General features: G+C 38.1%; 2 protein-coding genes across 3 annotated transcripts in view; one reads left to right on the plus strand and one right to left on the minus strand.

Moving 5' to 3' along the window:
• LOC135221852 (diuretic hormone class 2-like) overlaps nucleotides 1–24,889 on the minus strand; it is a 203,819-nt gene that overhangs the window by 20,223 nt on the left and 158,707 nt on the right. For both annotated transcript variants that reach the window (XM_064259787.1, XM_064259786.1), the window contains exon 2: nucleotides 5,517–5,610. In XM_064259787.1, coding sequence (XP_064115857.1) covers nucleotides 5,517–5,599 — 83 coding nt within the window. In that variant the 5' untranslated portion in view covers nucleotides 5,600–5,610. The remainder of the gene's footprint in view (nucleotides 1–5,516; nucleotides 5,611–24,889) is intronic.
• The window catches only part of LOC135221850 (juvenile hormone esterase-like), a 552,420-nt gene continuing 539,646 nt past the window's right edge, over nucleotides 12,116–24,889 (plus strand). The window contains exons 1-2 of the mRNA XM_064259782.1: nucleotides 12,116–12,242; nucleotides 20,924–20,998. The gene's annotated coding sequence lies outside the window, so the exon portion shown is untranslated. The remainder of the gene's footprint in view (nucleotides 12,243–20,923; nucleotides 20,999–24,889) is intronic.

The raw sequence follows: 24,889 nt of genomic DNA on the forward strand, positions 1-24,889 counted from the left end.
TTTCTTGATAAGGATTCTCTTAAATCTATTTCACTAAAAGAATGCAGAATCTAAGACATGCGCCACTTTCAGTTTTGTTTTATTCGTAATTTTAAGGGATTCAGTACCAGTGATATGAAGTAGGATTAGCTACATACATTCAAATTCCACAGAGTCTAACTCATTGTCTTTCATTCGTATCAAAGTAGACGAATGCACGAGTGAGTCTATTGTGAGACCTTTCTAAAATTCGTGGCCTTTTAGTCCATTATCTCGATCGACTTCTCTTTCTTCGGCACCGTAAAATTCTAGTTTTCTTTCTTTACCTTCATCTTGCAATGATAAGGGCTTCTCCATCGGGTTATATTTCTATCTTTGGATGCAAGTTAGAGTCTCTGGGTTAATTTAGAATAGGACAGAATGTATAATTTAGGCCAAAGACCGGGACCTATGAGGTGATTCGGAGCTGAAAGGGAATTGTCAGTAGAAAGGTTTGAAAGGAGGAAGTCCTCAGAGCAGTTGTATTATGAAACGACTGGAAGAAAAAGCATACAAATAGAAATGTTAGGAAGAAGGAAAGGTAGGTGGAAGAGAAATCATAGAGCAAATGCGATTCAATGAAAGGCAGCTTTTGGAAAAAAAAACTGGAAAAGTTCTAAAGTCGAAAATAAAAATAGCTTTTGTTTTGTTTTGTTTTTTAAATAAAAGTTGCGGCCTGTTTTTGCGGGTCACAAGGACGATTGTAAAGCCTTCGTTGATTTAATTTCGCCTGGAAATATTCATTCTTTTAAGAAATATAGCCGCATTGCTTAATACATTATAAAGGAATTGCTTTTTCAAAGTTACACAACAAATATATATACTGCTTATCAATTAGGCTTTTAGTATTTTTTTGAGGCTGACAATATCTTGGTGATTAGAAACAAATATATAATTTTTACCTATAAAGCTGCGTAATTCCGTTCAATTATAGTGAGTTCAGTTTTTAAATAATTATAAAAGAAGATGGAGGTACAGTAAAAGGAATGAAAGGGGTTGCAGCTATGGGTCGAAGGGATACCGCTGCAAGGAGAAATAACTATAGTAGATTCACATCAACAGTGCATTTGATGTCTAGGCCAGTCCCTTACGACGTTACTGATTGGCTGCTGATAAGCCAATGACAGGGCTGGAAGCTCTCAGTCTCTCTCGAGTATTCACATGCGTAGGTTCTATATTCCACCTCTCCTGAGGGATACGTCTTTCAGGAAAGGTGGAAACATGCATCCTGCCCATGTGAACCCTCGAGAGGGACTGGGAGTTTCCAGCCCTGCGAGTGGCTTATGAACAGCCAATCAGGAGCGTCGTATGGGATGACATAGACATCAAATGCACGGTTGATGTGAATCTACTATAGTGTCTACAGTGCACCGCAAGAGGGCTAATTGAAACAGTAACCACGAGAGGCAAAGTTGACACAACATTTATGATCGGCTGCTTCCATCTTGCCGACTAGTGACTGACAGCTCAAGAGATAGAGAGAGAGCCCCCTTCTCTTCAAAAGCGTCCGTCAAGGAGCTTGTACATGCTCCTGTGTCCTCGAGTGGTAATTAGTTGTTAACCGAAGGCACTCCAACCTTTCGCCCAAAACAATGGAGCGGTTCTTTTGGGCCAAAAGCCTGTCGTCCTTTTTTTAGACGCGACGTGATGGGAAGGTGTGGGTGGCGCAGGGTGGGGGGAGGGGGCCGGTGCGCTATATTCTATGAACACGTTCTTCATTAGCTAGAGGTTTGAAGAAGGCTTTTTTGGCTTGCAAAGGTATTGACGTTAACTGATGTAACAAATGAAAAGCGGGGAATGAGTGGGCAGATATTTTGTGTGTGAGAGAGAGAGAAAGAGTGGGAGAGCTGTGTGTGTGTGTGTGTGTGTGTGTGTGAGAGAGAGAGAGAGAGAGAGTAAAGTTTTTCCTCATTATTTCACCTTATATTAAATTGTTCATTCGACTGACGATGAACCTAGGGTAGGGTTCGAAAGCTTTTACACAGTTTTATAAAATTTTACTACTGCTTCCATCAGTATACTATTGTGGACCTTAAAGAACATTGTTTTGCTTATCTGAATATCTCCACATTTAGCTTAACTGGAAACAACAGATGATTTGTTTAAAATTGATATAGTCCAGTAGTCGTCAGAAGCAACTTTTTTTTCTCGTCTGTTGGATCAAAGACTGAGATGAAATTAGTCTGTATTGCAACAAAGACGATCATTTCATTTCATAATTATCTATTTAAGAACTGAACTCGCTATGATTGAGCGGAATCATGCAGTCTTGCAATTAAACATGATATTTTTGTTTCGAATCACCAGGTGAGGTGATTGTAAAATTTCTTTTTTTTTTTTAAATACTGTTTTCTAGAGACTTCGAAGGAGTCGGCCTAAGTTTTCATTCAAGATATTTTCAGTCTCAATAAATAAATAAATAAATAAATAAAACACCTAAAAATCTAATTGATAACAAGTATATTATTTTGTGTAACTTTAAAATGCATTTTTTTTATAAAGTCTTAAGCAATCCGGCGCTATTTCCTTAAAAGAATGAATATTCCAGCAGAAATGAATTCAACAATCGTCCCTTTGACCAAAAAAAAAAAAAAAAAAAAAAAAAAAACAAGCCGCAACTTTCAGTTAAAAAAAGAGGCTATTTTTATTTTCGACTTATTTTCGACTTTAGAACTTTTCCCATTTTTTCCCAACAGCTGCCTTTCATTTAATCGCATTTGTTCTATAATTTCTCTCCCACCTACCATTCCTTTTTCCTACATTTCTATTTGTATATACGTTTTCGCTCTGCACCTGCTCTTTAATTCTGGCCCTACCCATTGCTGTCACAGCATTTATTCATTTTTTCGTCGCTCGGACTTGGACAAAAAATAGAAATAAATAAATAGAATAAACACACGTTATAGTTTTCGCTTCATAGTTCTGTACCTCGGTATCACTGGCCTGTATTTTATCTTCCCGTCATTTATGTACGTATGTTTTTCATCTGTTTCCCAGATTCAAATCATTTTAGAAACATTCTTTTCATTTCGTGAATGTTAAAGATGTGACTTCTGTTCAGTGTAGTTTTTCTGAAAAAAAATTTTTTTCGCTTTTTTTTTTTTAATGATATCTGATAACATAGACTACAAGAATTTAGCGAAATGTTAAGTTGATAATAGTCTTGATGCATGGGAAGGTATAATAGGCCTTATGAGCTTTTTTTCCATATCGCAATATCGCCTTCTCTTTGCCTCACCTTCTGAACTTATTGCCTTGAAATGGCACAAGACTCATTCCATTCGATTAGGAATTTTTATTTTTTAGTTTTCTGTCTGTCTCTCAGCTTTGTCTGTCTGTCCGCACTTTCTTTCTTTCCGCCCTTAAATCTCAAAACAACTACTGAGGCTAGAGTGTTGCAAATTGCTAAGTCGATCACGCACCCTCCATCATCAAACATACCAAATTGCAGCCCTCTAGCCTCAGTGGTTTTTAATTTCTTTAAGGTTAAAGTCATCCATAATCGTGCTTCTGGCAACGATATAGGATAGGCCACCACGGGGTCATGGTTAAGTCCGGAAAACTCGATTTTTACTTGTTTTTATTTAACAGAGCAACTCGAGTGAAGGGAAATTGTTTTCAACTCCACCAAAACGATTTGCTTTTATTTCGGTGGTCGGTATCGAAGTTGTAATGGTGCCATCAGAGACGATAAAGTCAGACTCGCTAAGGTTATTTTTCCAGTTGCAGGCTGGAGATCGTTCTATATATTCTCCCGAAAGACGAGCTGCCTTTTGACTGCAATTTGGTATATTGATCATCCACCCTCCAATCATCAGACATACGACATTGCAACCCTCTAGCCTGAGAATTTTTAATTTTAATTTAAGGTTAAAGTTAGCTAGAATCGTACCTCTGACAACTCTACAACACAGACCATCACGGACGGCTGAAAGTTTCTTGGACGCGGCTCGCCGCTCGTACAGCGTTAGTTTATGTTAGTTCATCCGTAAATGCCTCCATCTTTTTAAGCGTTTGTTCCACATAATCCAAGCTTTGAATGCTGGCCGCAGAGACTATAGTAGATTCAGATCAACCGTGCATTTGATGTCTAGGCCATTCCCTTACGACGCTACTGATTGGCTGCTGATAAGCCAATGACGGCTGGAAGCTCTCAGTCTCTCTCGAGAGTTCACAAAGGTAGGATTTATATAAGAACTCTCGAGAGAGGCAGAGAGTTTCCAGCCCTATGATTGGCTTATCAACAGCCAATCAGGAGCGTCGTAAGTGACTGGCTCAGACATCATATGCACGGTTGATGTGAATCTACTATAGTTCTTCTACGATTTATGTCGATAGCTTATGTCACGACCTTGACTTGATTCTGTTCGCTGGTGATCGTGCTGTTAAATTATGCGTGACTTTACGGAATGGAGAGAATATTCGTCTATTCGGGAAGTAGGCCTACAAGCTACTTTTCTTTGCTGTTGTTTTTATTGCTGCTGTTGTTCTTGTTGGGGGTGGGTGTGGTTACGGAAGCCCTATGGAAAAGCCTAAAAAAAGAGAATTTTCGTGTATGCGGGAAGTAGGCCTACAAACTACTTTGTTGTCGTTGTTGTTTTTCTTGCTGTTGTTGTTCTGGTTAAGGGACCGGGAATGGCTACGAAAACCCTCTGGAAAAGCCTAAAAAAGGCATGAAAAAGGCGTTTCGCGTTGAGTTAAAGGTACAGCAATTTTAGGATAGGATATTTAGTATTTATTTATCATAATGAAAATTAAAAAATAAACAATGTGCATGTTAAACAGTACAGAACAATTTTTTCTAATGAAATGTAACGTATCTATTTTAATTTTCGTTGTCGAAACTACGCTCTATCTGACCATATCTGCGCCACAAATAAGCCGGAGGTCAGATCACGTTTTGTTTCCTTTAGAAATGTATAACTCACGCTATTTTGTACTGAAGAGGGCTAAGTATCTTGCAGACATGTTTGCAGGCTTTCGAAACTTTATGCTTCTTGTCAAGATATTTGTTTACTTTAGTTTTTTTTACTGGTACTGATTCAATACATGCTCCTCGATGCTATACATGGTCTAAGTTACGAACTGACTGCATTGTTCCAATGACAGGAATTAGTTGTATACTTTACCACAGTAGATTCACATCAACCGTGTATCTGATGCCTAGGCCACTCCCTTATACGACACTCCTGATTGGTTGTTGATAAGCCCATCGCAGGGCTGGAACTCTCTGTCTCTCTCGAGAGGGAGTTCACATAAGTAGGATTTAGTACGTTCCACCTCTCCTGAGGAATACTGTTGAAAGACGTATCCCTCAGGAGAAGTGGAAAATCATATATCCTGCCTATGTGAACTTCTCTCGAGAGAGTTTCCAGCTCTGTGAGTGGCTTATCAACAGCCTATCAGGAGCGTCGTAAGGGAGTGACCTAGACATTAGATGCACGGTTGATATGAATCGACTACAGTAACTTCATTTCGCGAGGCAGAGAGCGACTTACCTGTTGAGGGCAGCGGAATTGACTGAGGACACGAAGACGAAGGCTGCAATAAGGGAAACGAACACCAGAGCCGAGTTGTTCATGAGGCTTGTACCTGAAACGGAAAAAAGAAAAAAATTGAGTTAGATTTGAAGCAGAAGAATAATATTATGATCATAGCGGACAGTCTACGTCTAATTTTGTTATTTTCAAAGAGAGAACATTTTATATAAGATAATTGTTACATGTATATGTTACGCTGCTTCTCTTTTCCTTAATAGAATAATAAAAAAAGTTTAAAAAATATGCTCGTGGTTTCGCTGGAGGAACTTGGCAATAATTAACGGAGTGACGCAGGCTTTCTGAACCCTCCTGCACCTTCCTGTTGTATGTGTCCGGTATCTTCACACATCCCCCTCCCCCCCTCCCCCACACCCCCAACCTGCCACCGGTTTGTTGGAACCTGCTGTATACTGCTTTGCACGGGCGAAGCAATTTCATTCCGCGAATGAATTCCTCTACAGGGTAAATGGTGTCTCATTTAAAAGTTGTCCTCTGAGAACACTCGCTGATTTCACCCTCCAATAGTCGCAGTGGATCGCTATAAACGATTTCTAAAATGCTTGGAGAATGGAGCTAAAATAACCCAAGCAAATTATGCAGATACTTTGTACACTAGTAGATATATAATGTATAAAGTTCAACCTTCAAATAACCCCCCAAAAAGTAAAGAACTAGATATAGTTTAACCACTTTTGCTAGTCAGTGAGAAGTATAGTACTATGCTTCAAAATGAATGATATCGCCCTTTCATTATCTTCTACAGGCATCGCGTAAGTCCTCTTTCTCGGAGTTGTATTTCCTATTCCTCGTTCGTCCTTCCAATGCATTCCCCCCCCCCCCCACCCCCCCCCCCCCCCACCACAACAACCCCTCCTCACTACCCAGCCCCGCCCCCACAACTCACGTTCAAGAATGCTCCGATGCGTCAAAAAGCATCAGAGACATCGTTTGCCAATTTAACGGAACTTGACACATACATACGTCGATTCCTTTACGAACTGTTGCTATGAATTCTAGATGTCATAGTAATGCAATAATGTTAAAATTGCTCTAATATAATATCTATATGTTTATATATATTACAAATAGATACGTTAAATTCACTTATTTCCACGGTTTTGTGTAAGTCTTATCCCAAGTTTGGAGGATGGGCGCATACCAATTGGCAACTGTGAATTCCGAGACACGAATCTTTAGTCCCGCAGAGATCTGGCGGGAATCCGTCTTACAAATTAGGCGCGTCACCTGACAAGGCGCTTTGACCAGTCACCTAATAGCTGTTGAAGTCTTTAATGGTCTCTCGGTCCGATTATTGATTCGATGATGAACTTCCTCGCGCTTCCCATTAAGGAGAGGCTTACAGAGAGAGAGAGAGAGAGAGAGAGAGAGAGAGAGAGAGAGAGAGAGAGAGAGAGGTTTTAGGAGTAGATCTTAGTGCTACATTATCGGAGCTTTCTATGACTTGAAATCTGACGGATGCGTGTACGCACACACGTATGCAGAGAGAGAGAGAGAGAGAGAGAGAGAGAGAGAGAGAGAGAGATTTTAGGAATCAGTGTTAGAGAGGCAGAAGAAATAAAAATATAATTCAAGCGATACAACGGTTGATAAAAACGGAGGTAATAAAAGTGGTTACTATCATTTTGGTAAATAATAATAATAATAATAATAATAATAATAATAATAATAATAATAATAACAACAACAAGTATTGTTGTATGGTCTAGCAGCCCTGGAAGTAATGGCAATGTTGGACATATACGAAAGATATAAAGTTATAAAAATTCAAAATAGAAATAAAAAAAATATTAGAATATAGACAATCAAAATCAAAATAATAAAATTAGTCATACTGACGATGCCACTATAAATTCAGATGACAATGAGGGAACTATCACTATTAGAAATATTATCAGCAGAGGTCGCCTGCTGGAAATTCCCCCTTGCTGGATGATATCATCCGTTGGACTAACACAATCAGCCAAATCTCCGCTAAGCATCTGCAGACGCCATTATAGGATCTGCATGAAATCCGTCTGCATCATATGATGCAATCCGGTCCGGACGCTGAATTTATTGTCAGGATTTTTTTTCTTTTGAAGAGGATTTAGCAAGACGTAATCGAAAACTCAAAGTCTCTGCAGGATCTATTAATTCTCTCGGTAATCTGTGGCGGAGGGGGGAATTATCGTGCATCAACAGAGTTTGCAACTTGGCTTGCATATACATCATGGCTTCCTAATCCCTGGATTCACTTCGCACTTGGTGTCTATGTAGATGCGGGGGGTGGGGGGGGGGGTGGGGGGGGGGGGGGGGGGGGGGAAGGTTTCTTTTCGTCGTGTAAGAATAAAATTTGACTAATCGCTGTTTTGGAGATTGTGCATTGTGCACACCTACTCACGCAGACAATAAATACATATGTATGTATGTACTATGTATGTATGTTCTAAATAAAATTAGACACACGTATGACGCTCTCGTGTACCAGTGCTTAGAACGCCCACAACGCCCACCTCGCCAGCCAGGAGAACCTTATCGATGGGCGTGGTCCGTGAGGACCTGTTGTGCCTCTGCTGATCATAGCAAGTAATTAGATGACAACCCTCATTAATAATTAAAAACAAATAATTGCCAATAAGCGGAAGATTAATAATTCCTGTAGACATTTTCCCAAGAAAGAAAAAGACAGACTGTGAATCACACATACACACACACACACATATATATGGAAATGAACATAGCCTTGTGTGTCGCCACTGTAAGTACTGAATTCTCGGTTCCGTGGTTCGAGCCCACGAGCCGACGAATTTCTATCAACTGAAAAATTCCCCTTCGGTTAACATATATAAAAAATATTACAGGACAGTTCTAGCTCGATGTATACATACATACATACATACATACATACATTACATACATATTATAATGTATATATTTATATATCTATATATAATATATAGATATACACATATAATTCTCTGCGTAGTAACCTAGATCCACCTCCAACGACTGATTGAATTAATGAATCAGTACCAATTGACATTAATTTCGCTCCGGGAACACGAAATAGATCGACGTTCGAAAAACAATAAGCATCAATTCCCTTCCTTTGAAATGATTTGAAGGATTTTATGCGTCGATGCGCCCACCGCCCGCAGTAGTAACTGCTAATTACATTTGATGTATTCATAATTACGCGTAATTCCCCGCCAGGCGCCTTTTTTTAAAGGATTACTCGATATTGGTTATTATCGATAACTAGATTACGGTTCAACTTTGTTTTTTGTTTTTTTTAGCCGTTTGGCAATAAATTTTTTATGATCTCTATATGCGCGTGCAAGCACACTCACACACGCACGCAGATGTAGAAACCGTGTACATGACATGAATTCATTTACACTGACATATTTTTAGATCTGTGTATCCATAAAAGGATACTGAAATACATACACAATGTCTGCAACAAATATCAAGACATAGTATATACAGCATAGCATCCTGAGCTAATTATTATGTAACTACTGTATTAATTATTATTATTATTATTATTGCACTTAGGATGCAGACCCTCTCTCTCAAGCGTACTTTATTAAAAGTGATAGCTGCTGAAGTAGCCATTACTTTTAATAAAGCATTATTATTATTATTATTATTATTATTATTATTATTATTATTATTATTATTATTATTATTATTAAGTAGATGAAACCTATTCATATGGAACAAGCCGACCAAGGTGGCCATTGACTTGAAATTCAAGCTTCCAAAAGAATATTAAGAAGAAGTAAGAGGAGGTAAAGGGAAATGCAGAAAGAAGAGATACCACATATTAAAAATAAAAATAAACCAATAACTCCATAAATGAATAAAAATGTATTGAAATACAAAAACGAATAGTAACAAGTTAGTCTTGCAGCGTAAAGTAACTATGTACAGGAGCCAGAAGAGAGCCATAATGGAGCCAGACTCAATAATTTTGACCTTCGAGAAAAGAATTTATTGAAATATGAGTGTATCTGTTTATTTATCTACTTATTCTGTGGTAGGAGGTTTGATATGATCTGGTTAACTCGCTGTCATAGCTTAACGACTTCGATGCGAAAGTTGATCATTTTCTGGATATTTCAGGTTAAATAAAATACTCTTGTTGATATAATTATATAGGGGAGTCGAAGCTCTCTCTCTCTCCTTCTCTGTGTGTGCGTGTGTGTGTCTCTCTCTCTCTCTCTCTCCCTATCTGAAGAAACATCTTTATCTGACCTGAGGCAAATCTGGAAGCACATTTTCTTCCATGCCATTTCCAGACCTCTCTCTCTCTCTCTCCATCCTGTGAAGGAGGTGGAGTTGGGGTAGGGGTGGGGATTGGGGTGGTTCAAGAATAAGTAAAAAGCCCTTAAGCATTAAGGTATTCAATAAAACTAGGCAAACTCTGACGGTTAGGTTTCTGAGTTATTGTAATGGCAAAGGTTCTGGGTTATTGTCGAGGAAAACTAGATTACTGTCATACGGTTTTCCATCCATATTATTATATTAGGATGTTGGGGAGGGATAGGCCTACCAAGCATTTTAAATCTGAGGGCCTAAAGTAGTAGGTCAGTAAATTCTCTCTCTCTCTCTCTCTCTCTCTCTCTCTCAGTCTAGGCTTCTAGAATTCCCAGTACCTCTTATCCTCAAGGTTGAAAAAAGATGGGGTAACCAAAACCTACTGCTTCTCTGTTTTTGATTCACAGTCATAATCAAATGGCCTTCTCCAGGGATACACTCGTAGGTGAATTACTAAAAAACACCTGTAAAAGAGCCTTAGTTTATTCCTTCGAAACTTCAGCTTTTCAATATCTATAGCTGCGAACGGTATAGAAATAATAGGAAAAAGTTAAAATAGAATTTTAACAAAGAAAACAATATGAGATTAATAATGAGTTAAAAGAAACACCTTTCGATAACTCACGGGATTAATAACACTTTCCGTAATAAAACTTATTCTCTCCAGAAGTGCTTTGCGTTAAGAAAGTTTGTCAGGCCAAGTTCTCTGTAACTAATTATAAAGAGAATATTTTGTAGGGTGGTATTAAGAATATTCCTGACCCTCAGAAGAGTTATTAAGATTGTTAGGAAAAGGCCCATGAAACTTTTATCCACGGCCTGGTGGTGAACTGTGTTGCTAGCACATATACTGAGGCTTGAGGGCTGCAATTTAGTAGGTTTGATGATTGGAGGGTGGATGATAAACATACCAATTTGCAGTCTTCTACCCTTAGTCGTTTTTATGATGTGAGGGTGGACAGAAAAAGTGCGGATAGACAGACAAATGCCCATCTCAGTAGTTTTCTTTTTACAGAAAACGAAAGAAGGTGAAGTCCAGGCAGAAAATATGAATAAAAACGGGGGAAAGAGAGAGAGAATTTAAGTAAAAGAAATGGATTCAAAATAAAATAAGGATTTCCTCGTCCCATGGTTTATTTTCCCCACAAATATTTCATTCGTAAAATAAAGTTCAAAGTTAGCGTTCCGCTCATAAAAAAAAAAAAAAAAAAAAAAAAAAAACAGAAGCAAACTTCGAAAGTAAAAGTCCCCCCTCCTCTCTCTCTCTCCCTCATTTTCTCATTGTCGAAGTGGATGTAAATGTAACAAGCCCCCAAAGGTTTATTTAAACTTAGGCGAACTCATGGTCCCTTCCTTATACTTTCTCCCTTATTTTTTCTGCTGCAGTCGTAATTTTGGCATGAACTTTGACCTTAGCGTCCGGAGGGACTGGGTAGTACCTGCATATCTCATGCTGGAGATGATAACGTGGGCAAGACTTTATTTAATGAACTGGCGCATGTATAATTAAGCAAGTTTTTTTGTATTACCAATCTCCACTTCTCTAGGCCAATGCGTCTAGTCTTTTACTTCATATATAGCCGCTTGCAGTTGTCTTTTACTTTATATGTAGTTGCGTGTCGTCACAATAAGACGTAGAAAAAGACGCATTTTGTTAAGGGTCCATTCATTTAATCATCTTCACCTGAGAAGTCAGCGTATATCGGCCTATGTCTTCAGTGATTTACATTTTAGCGGGATGTCCTTCCTTCACTGTCTCGACTCGTCACAGTTCGTGGACAAAGTCGTATTGAGAGAAAAAAACAAGGCTTATTTTAACCTTTCTTTTAAAACAGCCCTTCTTTTAAAGGACTATATAAACATACGTAGGTATGTTTAGAGCTGGTCTGGTCACGTAGCGAGGATAAGAGAAGGCGATTTAAAATTTACTGTAAAATGTTTATATCCCCTGAACTTCATCTGTAAACATTAAGTAAAATGTATAGACAACCTTTCGTTTAAAGAACTATATAGACGTATGTAGGTATGTTTCGAGCTGGTCTGGTCACGTAGCGCGAATGAGAAAAGGCGATTTAATGCAAAATTGTGTATATTTCTTGAACTTTACAAGGCGTCGTATACATTAGTAAACTGTACTTCGCTGCTCCGCCACCAGGGTGGCGCTGCTGCATTGCAGTCGCCGACCCCGAGGGCCGAGCCTCGACGGCGGCCATCTTTAAACGCCGCGTCTAAGTCTAGATGTCTATGGTGTTTATCCGATTATTTCCGTTCGTTATCGTCTTCATGGCACGCTGGTGCAGCTTACGATTATAGGAATGGGCGCGAGAATCCTTCGAGAGCTGATGTCATAACATTCCAAAGGTAAACAAGGCACCTGGAGCGTATCTTTACCTATGAATTAGTGACGGTTCGAGTCTTGCTATCACGGCAGTACATGGGCTACCTTTGTTGACATGTATATTTCCAACGTATTGTGGCCTGTAATTGCATTGGCGATTTCAATTTTGGCGTCAGAACGTCGTTAGTCACATGTATATGTATGTCAAGTGATATAAGAAGATTGCGCTTTATGTCCTAAAATGCTTAAGAGCTACTAAGGATATAGGTCTAGGCCTAAAGATATACTGGTTGTGTTGGTCAGTTTTGTCTCCTAAGGATGTTAGTGTATTTTTTTCACTTCGAGAATTCTTTGGAATAGGTAGGTCTGTAGAATCTTCTCAACGTCATTCATTTCTCTCTTTTGGTCACGTAAAGGCAGCGATGGAATTGTTTACATCAATGCATTTCACCAAAAGCAATTTTCTAAACGACAAACGTCACTCACTCTTGGTGGAGAGTATTTTAGGCGAACGTAAACATAACCCGTGGAAAGGAACCTTCCATGATTCGTGTCAAAATAAAGAATATTTTCATTTTCTAAATACGTAACAAATTCAGGTCGGAATTGTGTCCATCTAACGGCAGGTCTCATATTTTGTTAATAGGAAGAATATGAAGTTTGGTAGACCAGGCTACTACACCTATCCCCCAAGCTACTTGGTAAGATGCCGTTTCATTTAAGCCTTATTATATATATGAAAATAAATTTTCGATGGTGATAGTTATAGATTCATCATCCCGAATAGGAAAAAAATGGCCTTCAAGAATAGTAACAATTGAAGTTATCTAGGCCTAAGCATCTGGGACGATGCTTAGGCCTAGTAATTCGGCTGCTAGTATTTTCTATTTTGTTGTCCATCGTTTAAGAACAGTTAATTCAAAATACGTCAAATTTACATCCGCATGGTAGCCCATATTCAGCTATTTTCGCTAAGTATCGTTCCTAAGTCTTAAAATACAAAGATTTTCCAAAACTTTTCGTAGTCGGTTCGTTTTCAAGATGCTGAGCATGGCGGGAAAAAGGCGTATTCTGCCCAGACATATTTTCAAATATTTCGATAAACGCTGTTCCCGGAATTGCCGGTTTAGCTGAGCATGCAGTTTTTAAAGATAATGTGATACCGCGTTCACAGCGATGTTCGACGGTTGGTAAGGCCTGGGCAGCCATCAACGCACAAGCACACCTGTTAATGTGAAAAACCTGCTCAGTTTTTTTGTCTGTTTGCGCATACGACCTGAGCAGTTCATTAATCTTAATCTTATACGTGGAAATGACTCGCACAGGCGCGCATGAGCGTTATAACGTAAGGAGAAAAAGTGGTCTCGTCATGTGCACAGGGAGTAGGGTGTGGGCCTGGTGATGGGGGAAGCCACTCTTGCTCAGTTGTCTTCCTGTCACCGAGTTGGGTGTGCGCTCCAGGCACATAAAGAGTATAGAAAATTGGTTAAATTTAACATTTTAAGGCTAAGTAGTGATTAAATTTAAGATTTTATTGTTAAGTAGTGAATAAATTTAAGTTTTTATGCCTAAGTAGTGAATAGATTTAAGTTTTTATGGCTAATTTAGTGATGTATCCAATTTTTTTGTAATTAACTGATACTGAAATCAGAATAACCTATACTTATGATTTTGCCATTTTTCTCCTAGGGAAAGATAATAGCGTATGATGATGGCTGATAGTGGCAGCATTTTTTTTTTTTTTTTTTTTTTTGTAAATGTCTTGAAGATCAATGAAATCTCGAAGAGCGAGTCCAAGTTCAGCCCTGATAGGAAGGGGAGGGGTTGAGAAGTGGGTGGCATGTGAAAATAACCAAATACAGATTTCCGTTTACAGCGCTGAATGGCCTCATTGGCCTGAATTCTGTATTCTGTTCTATTTAATATTACTATGCTATCCAAGAACTGTCATGTCTCGTTATTACTATGAATTACTATTGTGCCGGGCATCATATTTGGCTTTCAGATCGTAATATTCATATTCAATTTGGAGTATTAAGCGATTAAATTCCTGGCCTTTAACCATTCGCGTAGGTAGACGAATGTTAAGAACTGTATATACTTTTAATATCACAGAAATCTCAGACAATAGCAGCCCTGAATAATATACATATTTGATACATGAAATAGATCCGGCGGATTTGCCTTTTGAACTTGGAGATGAAAAGCAAATAACTTCCGTGACGAAATGTTGACTTAGAGAGAGACCAGGAATCCAGTAGGTCCAGTGGAAAGGGTTCCTGATGAAATGAGGGTTACTGGTGAAAAAAGGGTTACTAGGGAGATAAGGGTTGCTGATGAATTAAGAGTTACAGGTGAAATAAGGGTTGTTGATGAAATAAGGGTTGCTGATGAAATAAGGGTTACTGGTGAAATAAGTGTTGCTGATGAAATGAGGGTTACTGTGGGATAAGGGTTACTAGTGAAATAAGGGTTACTGGTGAAATAAGATGTACTACGTCGTGTGCAAATACTTCTAATTCACTGATGGGTAAATCACTGATTTTATTTTTGCCAAGTAATAATTTAGCTCTTTTTATGTTTGTATGTATGATATATGTATATAGATATACTTTATTTATAGTATATTATATATATATATATTATATATAATATATATATGATATATATCATACTATATATATTTATATTATATAAATATATGTCCATATCCATATATATAGTATATATATATATATACATATATCTATATATATATATATATATATATATATATATATATATATATATATATATATATATATATATATATATATATATTAAAGGGATGTTCCAGCAGAGAACGAAGCACTTGTCACAACATTTCCTGTGTAACAGCACCTTCGTTCAGGCCCAACGAATTGACGGGTATAATTAAACTGAAAAGGAAAATAGAAGGTTGTGGAAATGTGCAAAAATACAGTTTCTCTCTCTCTCTCTCTCTCTCTCTCTCTCTCTCTCTCTCTCTCTCTCTCTCTCTCTTTATTTTACTTCCAGGTTTTGTGTAGAACGTATTAATGCCAATACATTCAGTAAAGTGACATTACACGTTTATTATTGAAACACGTTTTATTCGAATAGCCTAATTTTCACTCACTCTCTCTCTCTCTCTCTCTATTTTGCTTCAGGTTTTGTGTCAAATGTATAATGCCAAGTAACTTAAATAACTTAAATTCAGTAAAGTGACATTCCACGTTTTTATTGAAACACGGTTTATTCAGATAGCCTACCTCTCTCTCTCTCTCTCTCTCTCTCTCTCTCTCTCTCCCTCTACTCTCTTCGCTCTCTCTCTCTCTCTCTCTCTTTATATATATTGCTTCAGGTTTTGTGTAGAACGTAATAATCTCAAGTAACTTGTATTCAGTAAAGTGACATGACATTACACGTTTATTATTGAAACACATTTTATTCGAATAGCCTAATTCTCTCTCTCTCTCTCTCTCTCTCTCTCTTTATTTTATTATCTTTTTTGCTTCAGGTTTTATGAAAAATGTATTAATACTAAGTAACTTAAATAACTTAAATTCAGTAAAGTGACATTCCACGTTTTTCCAGTTCCAACCATGGTTGAATTTCACTAGAACACACCAGCAGTAATGCCTGTCTGTTCGAAGATACTGTCAAATATTTCCGCAAGAAGGAAATGTTGGTTCACCATTAAAGGCGACGTTGTCAGCTTTTGTGCGTGCGTCCGATACGCGTATCAGGTCCTCCTATAGGAGAACCTGGTCTGGTGCGACATGGCCTATGGAGGAACGGCGAAATGTCTTTTCTTTCTTTCTTTTTTGTGGTTATTCAATCGGTTGTTTATTAACTTTTACGTTTTCATTTATTTCCTTCGATTTAGTGACATTTCTTTTAAGTTTGGGCCTTTCATTATTTTGATTTTGTAGTTATTCCATCGGTTGTTTTATCTCTTTTACCTTTTCATTTATTTCCTTCGATTTATTTAATTTATTTTAAGTTTGGGTCTTTCTTTCTAGCAATTTCGTTTTTCTGGTTATTTTTAAATTTTATTCCATGCTGAGTTTAGAATTAGTAGGAAAACTATCTTTGGCTTATGGAGGAACGGCGAAATTTTTTTTTGTGGTTATTCAATAGGTTGTTTATTCAATTTTACTTTTTCATTTATTTCCTTTGATTTAGTACATTATTTAAAGTTTGGGTGTTTGTTTCCAGCAATTTTCGTGATTCTGGTTATTTCTAAATTTTTATTCCAGGATGAGTTTAGATTTAGTACGGAAACTATCTTCATTGAAAAATGAAATGACATTAGAATGATTTGAAACCATGTACTGGAGAGGAAGACTCACCCATTCTGTATGGTCTATGCATTTTCTGGTCCTATAACAAAAAGAGTGCAGTTAAATGTGTACGTAGATATGTATTTTTAAGTTATAATTTCACCTAGAATCTTTTATTTTCACACTAATTATTCACATATTGTCATAATGTTTGCATCCCATCAGGCGGGGGCAATATGTGTGGTTTATGCATAATCTGGTCCTATAACATAAAGAGTAAAGTTAAATGTGTAAGTAGATATTTATGTATTTTTAAGGTAATTGTAATTTCTCGTATAATCTTTTTTTATTTTTACAACTATTAAACATAATTAAGCAAATATTTACATATTGTCATACTTTTGAATACCATTGGGGGTGGGGGGGCGGGGTGAGTGGGGGCTAAGGTTTCCTCATTTGTTTCCCACCTGGAATCGAGGCTTACAATGAAAATAGCCCGTCCAAAAAAGTGAAAAAACCCTAAGGTTAAGATGCCATTGTGTATGATTGCAATGTGTATGAATTCACTCGATACACAAAGACGCGTATTTTAAATAGCTCACGATATGCAGGTGAAAGGAATGAAAAACTGTTTTCCTTTCGGGAATGCATGGGCGTGTTTGGGGTTGGGGAGGGGTGGGGAGGGGGGGGGTGGTTGAATCCAGGAATCAAAATATTTTCCAGAAACCCACATTCTTTACCCGATGAAAAGGAGACAAACGCGCCGTGGAAAGCTTTTTGATGCGTGTTTTTCCTGCGCCCTATCGAAGCGGCCGTTTGAACTGAGTGGTGACAGCTAACGAGGACGCGTTCCTGAAGGTTCCTCAACACACCGAAACGCGCCTCTTAACGTCTTCTTACACGCCTCATGGAATATCAAAACCGACGACGACGAAGCCTTGTGCTTCTTAATGTCTTCAAACGGACCGACAGGGTTACATCCTTTAAGAAACATCAAAACATAGATAAGGCTTCGTTCCTTAAGGAATGTCAGACCACAGATAAGGTTGCGTTCCTTCAGGAGTGGCAAAGCGGCGTGGATAAGGCTGCGTTCCTTAAGAACAGATAAGACCTCGTTTCATAAGGGTAGATAGGTCTGCGTTATTTTATGTTCATGGGAAAGGGAGATAGTAAGTGAAGGGATATTTCCTGCCTTAATGGAGAGAAATTTAAGGTTTATCTTCAAGTTCTGCTTGGGTATCGGACTTGAGTTTCTGTTGGTAGACTAGTCATGGGCGAAATTCGACTCGTGAATAAAGAGGGAGATGACGAATGAACAAAAATAAGAGAGAAAGATCAAAGGTGGGATGAGAGAAAGAAAGAAAATTTTGCTGATTGAGAGGTGAAAAAAAACACACACACATTGAGAAACATCATTTGGAAATAAGAAATAATTTTGCTATAAAGAAGCACGTACAAAAAATTATGGACATAACTATAGAAAAGAATAATAGAGATTGATTGATTGTGAGTTATTTGCCGTCACAATAAAAAAATGAGAGCAGTGCACAGTCATTTTAAACTCATCTGTGCTAAAGATCCCCACGAGATGTCTTCATAGAGATTGTTAAGATGGAGATTCTTCTTGGTGGTCGTTAGCAGAGAGAGAGAGAGACACGAAAGAGAGGAAGTGAAGAGAGAGAGAGAGAGAGAGAGAGAGAGAGAGAGAGAGAGAGAGAGAGAGAGAGAGGCTTGTTCGGACTTGTTCGTCACAAGAGGACAGGATGAGCCTCGTTCAGCTAATGGTTTTTCCAATTTTTTTTTCCTGCTGGAGGTTTAAATGGAGACAGAAATGCCTGTTTTTGAAAGACGAATATTTCATTGTATATTTTATAATTGGCTAAAATTTCCTTTCAAAGGGTTTCAGTTTTTGAAAAGTTGAGTAAAATATAATTTTTGAAGTTTAACGTTTCATCATGAAATAAAGAAACTTCGTGGAACATGTTTTCAGGAAAAGGATTTAAAACAATTAAGTGGAAAAGTTTTATATTAAAATTCAATTCCATAAGGTGTTTCTCCTCCCACCCCTGCCGCCCCTCCCCACCCCTTGCTAGACATTTCGAATTTTTTTTTTTTTTATTATCATTTACTGGGAAAATGCTATATGCTACAAGCAACTCAATCATAATGACATGCATATTTTGAAAAGCAAGTTTCCGAGACTAACTCCTTTCGTTTCATACTAAAATTTTGCACACAAAAAATCACGAGTAAATTAATAAACGTTCAATTCATGATTTATATATTGAATATTTTCCTCGATTCAGACCCTTCCAGTTTTAATCGCAAATCATAACGATATCGGTCACTTTAATGACAGCTGCGGAGAAGTAATGACCAAAGGAAGAGGAACTAGTACGTATAATTCGAAAACAAAGAGTTAAAATTAGTCTAGAAGCATCATAACGTCATCCACTTGTTTTGAACATCCCGATGACATTTCGATTTTTAAACGACTCTGCTCTAATGTGATATTTCAAGTCAAACGCTTTAATCACTGATCGCCCCCCCCCCCCCCTTTTTTTTTGCTCTTTTTTTTTTTCTTTGAGTCGGTTATTTCAAGTCTCCGCATTTAAATCGCGCGCGTCGAAAAAGTCAGAATCTTTGATTTTATTTCGTGTTGTCAACAAGATAAATAAAGACTCCTTTCCTCTTACTCCTCTTGGTGTTTTGAAGTTTGACTTATAGGGATACTGAAGCACAAACGATGTTTGGAGAATCGGTGTTGTTGGAAAGTAGGGAAGATATAAATAAAGACCCCTTCCCTCTTACTCCTCGTTTTTGAAGTTTGATTTATACGATACTAAAGCACAAACTATGTTTAAAGAATCGGTGGTGTTGGAAAGCAGAGAAACGTCAAATCACTGGTGAAATGACCAAGTATCTTTCTGGAAGACTGGATGACAGTGCTTGAAGAGAAGTGTCAAATATAACGAATGGGCTGAATGTGTATAAACAAAACGCAAAAAGATGTGGAACTTCCTAAACAACGAATGTATAGGAAAAAAGTGAAGAAAAACCATTAAATAGCGAAGATGGAAATGGATAGGTCAAGTAACACTTCGTTATTTTATGGTAATGAAACAGAATGGGGATTTCGTAAACAAACAAAAAAACCATATTCGTAAGATATATCAGACAAATGAAAGGTGGGAAACGCCTCAGCGGCGTGGTTGGTATGGTATTAGCGTCCCACCTGGGTGGTCGCGGGTTCGATTCTCGGCCATTCCATTGAGGAGTGAGAGATGTGTATTTCTGGTGATAGAAGTTCACTCTCGACGTGGTTCGGAAGTCACGTCAAGCCGTTGGTACCGTTGCTGAATCACCACTGGTTCCATGCAACGTAAAAACACCATACAAACAAAACAAACGTCGCAGGTATAGAAACAGTCTAAGGATGGAATATGTAAAATATGAAGTAAAATAAAAAAAAATGTTACGAGAAGCGGGAAGGTGAAGTAATGGAATAAAACAGCGAATGAAATGAATAAACCGGCTAAATAGAGGGAACCAATTACCCACTACAAAACGAACGAGGAAATGTACAAACGCCTAGACGATTCATTTCCTTGATAGTGAAGATTATATCTAGTTTATATCGCTGTTCACTAGTCAGTTCTCCCCCTCCGCCCTCTTCCTCATCTCCAACTCTTTCTTGCCTTTTTTTTTTCCTGCTCTCTGCCGTGGTTAGCAACCAATATTTGCTGGTTCATAACACCTTTGAAGTCTGATGAAAAGTTTCTGGAAGGAGATTGCATAAAGGTCTGTTGAAGGAGTTATTTTGATTTCGTTTTCACAGGATCATTTTCGGCTCAAAATTTCCAGTAACCTTTTTTTTCCAGGATTATTCTCGTTTTAAGATATCCAGACACTTTTTCCAGGATTTTCCTTGTCTCAAATGATCCAGGAACCCTTTTTTTTCCAAGACCGTTCTCATTTCAAGATATCCAGAGACATTTTTTTTTATGATTCTTCTCGTTTTAAGATATCTAGGAACTTTTTTTTCAGGATAATTCTCGTTTCAAGGTATACAGACACTTTTGTTTCAGGTTTATTCTGATTTCAAGATATCCAGGAACTTATTTTTTTCAGGATTATTCTCGTTTCAAGATATCCAGAGACTTTTTCTTTCAGGATTATTCTCGTTTCAAGATATCCAGGAACTTATTTTTTTCAGGATTATTCTCGTTTCAAGATATCCAGAGACTTTTTCTTTCAGGAGTATTCTCGTTTCAAGATATCCAGACACTTTTTCCAGGCTTATTCACCTTTCAAGATATCCAGAATTTTCCAGGATTATTCACCTTTCAAGATGTCCAGAACTTTTTGTTCAAGATTATTCTCGTTTCAAGATAACCAGAAACGGTTTCTTTTATTTCCAGGACCATTCTCGTCTCAAGAGACCCTGTAAAGGACAGATTTGACATCAGCTGACTTCGTCTCCGATGTCCATTCAGGTAAGGTCGCCAGGTGTCTGTAATTAATGAGTTTGACCTTTTACCACTCCGTCATTTCCTTTCAGCTCATTTGACCTGTGTTCTGTTGCTGGGGATGGATCTGGGAATTACGTGAGAATTAGGATAAATGAGTTGGTGGATGAACGGGAATAACCGAATGTGAAGGAATTAGTGGACAAAAGGGGTCTATGCAAAAGATGATACTGAGCTAGTGAATTTGAATTAGAATTGATAATTGAGCAAACCTTGAAAATTAGAATTGATAATTGAGCAAACCTGGAGCATTAGAATTGATAATTGAGCAAACCTTGAGCATTAGAATTGATAATTGAGCAAACCTTGAGCATTAGAATTGATAATTGAGCAAACCTTGAGCATTAGAATTGATAATTGAGCAAGCCTTGAGCATTAGAAGTGATATATAATTGAACAAACCTTGAGAATTAGAATTGATAATTGAGCAAACATTGATGGATATTTTCAAAAACGAAGATAGGTCAAAGTATGAATGAAATCATGGATAAGGAAAAATCCATTAATGCACAAACATGGGTTTTAGAGGAAAAAGATAAGCACGAGTAGGATAAGAGCATGAAAGAATAAAGGAAGAATGAGGCGGAAGAAAGGATATGAACAAAAAGTTAAAAAACCCGTAACAACTAAAAATCATATCTAATTGTATATAGATTGCTACAGCGTAATGAAGAAATAATAGTGCCATAAAGTCCTGGATTTGTGTCTGACGATCGTTATTGAATGTTGAATAAATATCCTTTAATATCCAATTTGCTCTACCTCGGAATTAATATATTTTCATATACATTAACCGAAGGGGCATTTTCTTTTAGTTCATAATAATTTCGTCCTCTCGTGGATTCGAACCAGGGCACAGAGGAGAAAGCAGGCAAGGGCATTCGTAGATTAATGGACACACACACACATATACACACACACACATACACACACACATATATATTATGATATATATATATATATATATATATATATATATATAATTTCTTTTTGCCACAAATTTAATTTTAGTTAACTATTGGCCATAACATCGAATCAAAGCGAAAATTCCTCCCTGTACTCTTAATCAAAAATCACACACGCAGAGAGAGAGAGAGAGAGAGAGAGAGAGAGAGAGGTTATTCTTTCGTTCAATCTGTCTCCCCCTAGCCCTCTTTTTTTCGGTGTTTGACAAGTTTTTCTTTTCGGATTGGAAAATACGGTCCGGGGCGTCCCTTCTTCTTCTTCTTCTTCTTCTTCTTCTTCTCTTCTTCTTCTTCTTCTTCTTCAGACTTTTATACTTCCCATCCTCCACACTATCGCCAGAGTCTGAGAGTTTTTTTCCGTCCATTTCTGATTTGTTGCCTCGTCTGTACGAAAAGAACGGACGCTCTTGTGGCCAGTATTCGTCTTTTTTTTTTTATATTTCTATTTTGTCATGCAAAGGCTTGCGGGTAAAGGAACGAAGTTCTTTGCCTTGCAGGTTATGGTAGGTTGAGAAAACGGGGACAGATGGAGAGATCAAAATTTTGGCAATAATAGAAAGGAACAGACGTTCAATTAGGCATCCTGAGGTTTTTCCGATTTTCTGAATAGATTATGGCATAATTTTGCTGGGTCAGCTCATGCATAATTTTGCCGTGGAGATATGTGCGTATTTTTTTTGTAGATGAAATGAATAAGTTGTTGTGATGAACAAATAAGTCAGTATTTTTGGGAATGTTGATAGTATAAATAAGTGAACATTATTGAAGAGTAACTAATGTTCATTCTCTTCGTATTTCTCGTGTATAATTTCATTGACATTTTCCTGCTGTGTTTGAAAATTCAGGTTATTTTCCTGCTGTGTTTGAAAATTCAGGTTATTTTCCTGCTGTGTTTGAAAATTCAGGTTATGGTTAATTTCCGCGCGTATTATTTTCAGTTCCTTCAGGTAAACAGCAGCAGGACGCATCGTTCCCTGTGAGCTTTACGATTTTGCTTTCTCCCCTCGCGGGTTGTAGGCATTCCTTTTCATTCCTTTTACTGTATCTCCATCCATATTCTTTCTTCCAACTTCTAACCGTTGTTTCAGATTGAAGCTGCTTTGAGGTTTTCCTCCTGTTACACCTTTTATAAACCTCTTCCTTTCAACATTCCATTCAGCGCTGAGTGATCTCATAGGTCTCAGCGCTTGGCCGTCGGCCAAAATTGTGTATTCTGTCCATCTATCTCTCTCTTTCCTCGCTGAGGATTGGTCAGGCATTCCAAACGATTAAGCAAGATTCTCTATAAATCCAAACTGTCAATTATGTTTTATGAATATCTGGTATGGATATGATTACTGACTCATTTTTTAATCATGATTAGAGTCCTACTCAGACGGATATCTTGAGGCTGAACGCAACGTAATTATTTCGCGCTTGTCTCTGTGTGACCATAACAGGCCATTTCTTTCGTCCTGTTGTAAGATAGGTATATATACCTCTTTCCCCGCATCCAAAATGGACATCAACAGCGCGCCAGAGCTCTCTGCTAAGGGAATTATTAAGCGGAACAATGGTTGTTGGAAGTGTCGTTCCGAATTCCACATAACTCGATTTCTGGACCGGAGAACCGACATCGGAGTCCCTGCGCCTCTCAGGGTCCATTATATCCTTGATAATAATGAGATGATTTTACTCTAAGGGTAAAATCATATTCGTTTCTGGCTTCTTGTGAGACGAGCGTTGAACTCCCCCCCCAACCGCCCCCCCACCCCCCACACACAGCAAGTGTATGTTCATTGACAATTTGGATCTCGTTAGGGGTTAGTGCCGTCAGTGCACCTCACTTGATGTACTGCACGCATTACTTAAGGGTCCTTGCAGCGTCCCTTTGGCCCGTAGCTGCAACTCGTTTTATTAGTTTTACTGTATCTCCGTTCATATTCCCTTTCTTCCATCTTACTACCCACCCTCTTCTAACAATTGATTCATAGTGAAACTGCTTTGAGGGTTTCCTCCTGTTACACCTTTCAAGGGGTGCACTGTAAGCATTACTGAAGGTTCTTTTCAGCGACCCATTGGCTCCTAGCTGCAACCCCTTTCATTCCTTTTACTGTACCTCCATTCATATTGTCTTTTCTCCATCTTGCTATCCACCCTTTCCTAACTATTCTTTCAAATTGCTACTGCCTTGAGGTTTTCCTCCTGTTACGCCTTCCAGACCTACCTACTCTCAATTTCCTTTCCAGAGCTGAATGACCTCATAGGTCCCAGCGCATTACCTTTGGCCTAGTTTCTATATTCTATCTAATAACAATTTGGAGGAAAAAAAGGCGCTGACTGCGAAACTGAGGAAGATTCCCGATACCAAGAATATTTTTCGTTTGTTTTGTCAAGCTCTTTCTCTTCAGAATCAGCCTCTCGTCTGCGCGCGCGCGCGCACACACACACAGACAGGCAGACTCACAGACAAAGCACCACCACTCCGAATTATACCGTTATGCACTATCAGAATGGCATCAGTATTGGCTATATACCGTAGGTCAGCAAAAGTTGCCAGATGGCGGTGCTGACAAGCGACCCAAGCTTTAAAAAAAATAATAAAAATAAAAGAGACCTTTATGTCTGGCTTTCTCTCTCTCTCTCTCTCTCCATCTCTTCCCCCGCCCTCCCCCCCTTCTCTCTCTCTCTTATGTCTCTATGTATCTCAAGGCAAAGCCGCTAAAGGTCTTTATTTTTTTTCGCTGAGTCTGCTTTCTGGGAGATCAGCTCTATTTAGAGATCTTCCAGGCCAATTCTCTCTCTCTCTCTCTCTCTCTCTCTCTCTCTCTCTCTCTCCTTTTTTTTTGTGCGAGTTATTTCTATTTCTTTTGATCATCTGATGTCAAGGCGATTACTTTACTGGTTGAGGGGT

Source organism: Macrobrachium nipponense, chromosome 3 (genome assembly GCF_015104395.2).
Source record: "Macrobrachium nipponense isolate FS-2020 chromosome 3, ASM1510439v2, whole genome shotgun sequence".
NCBI classification, from domain to species: Eukaryota; Metazoa; Arthropoda; class Malacostraca; order Decapoda; family Palaemonidae; genus Macrobrachium; species Macrobrachium nipponense.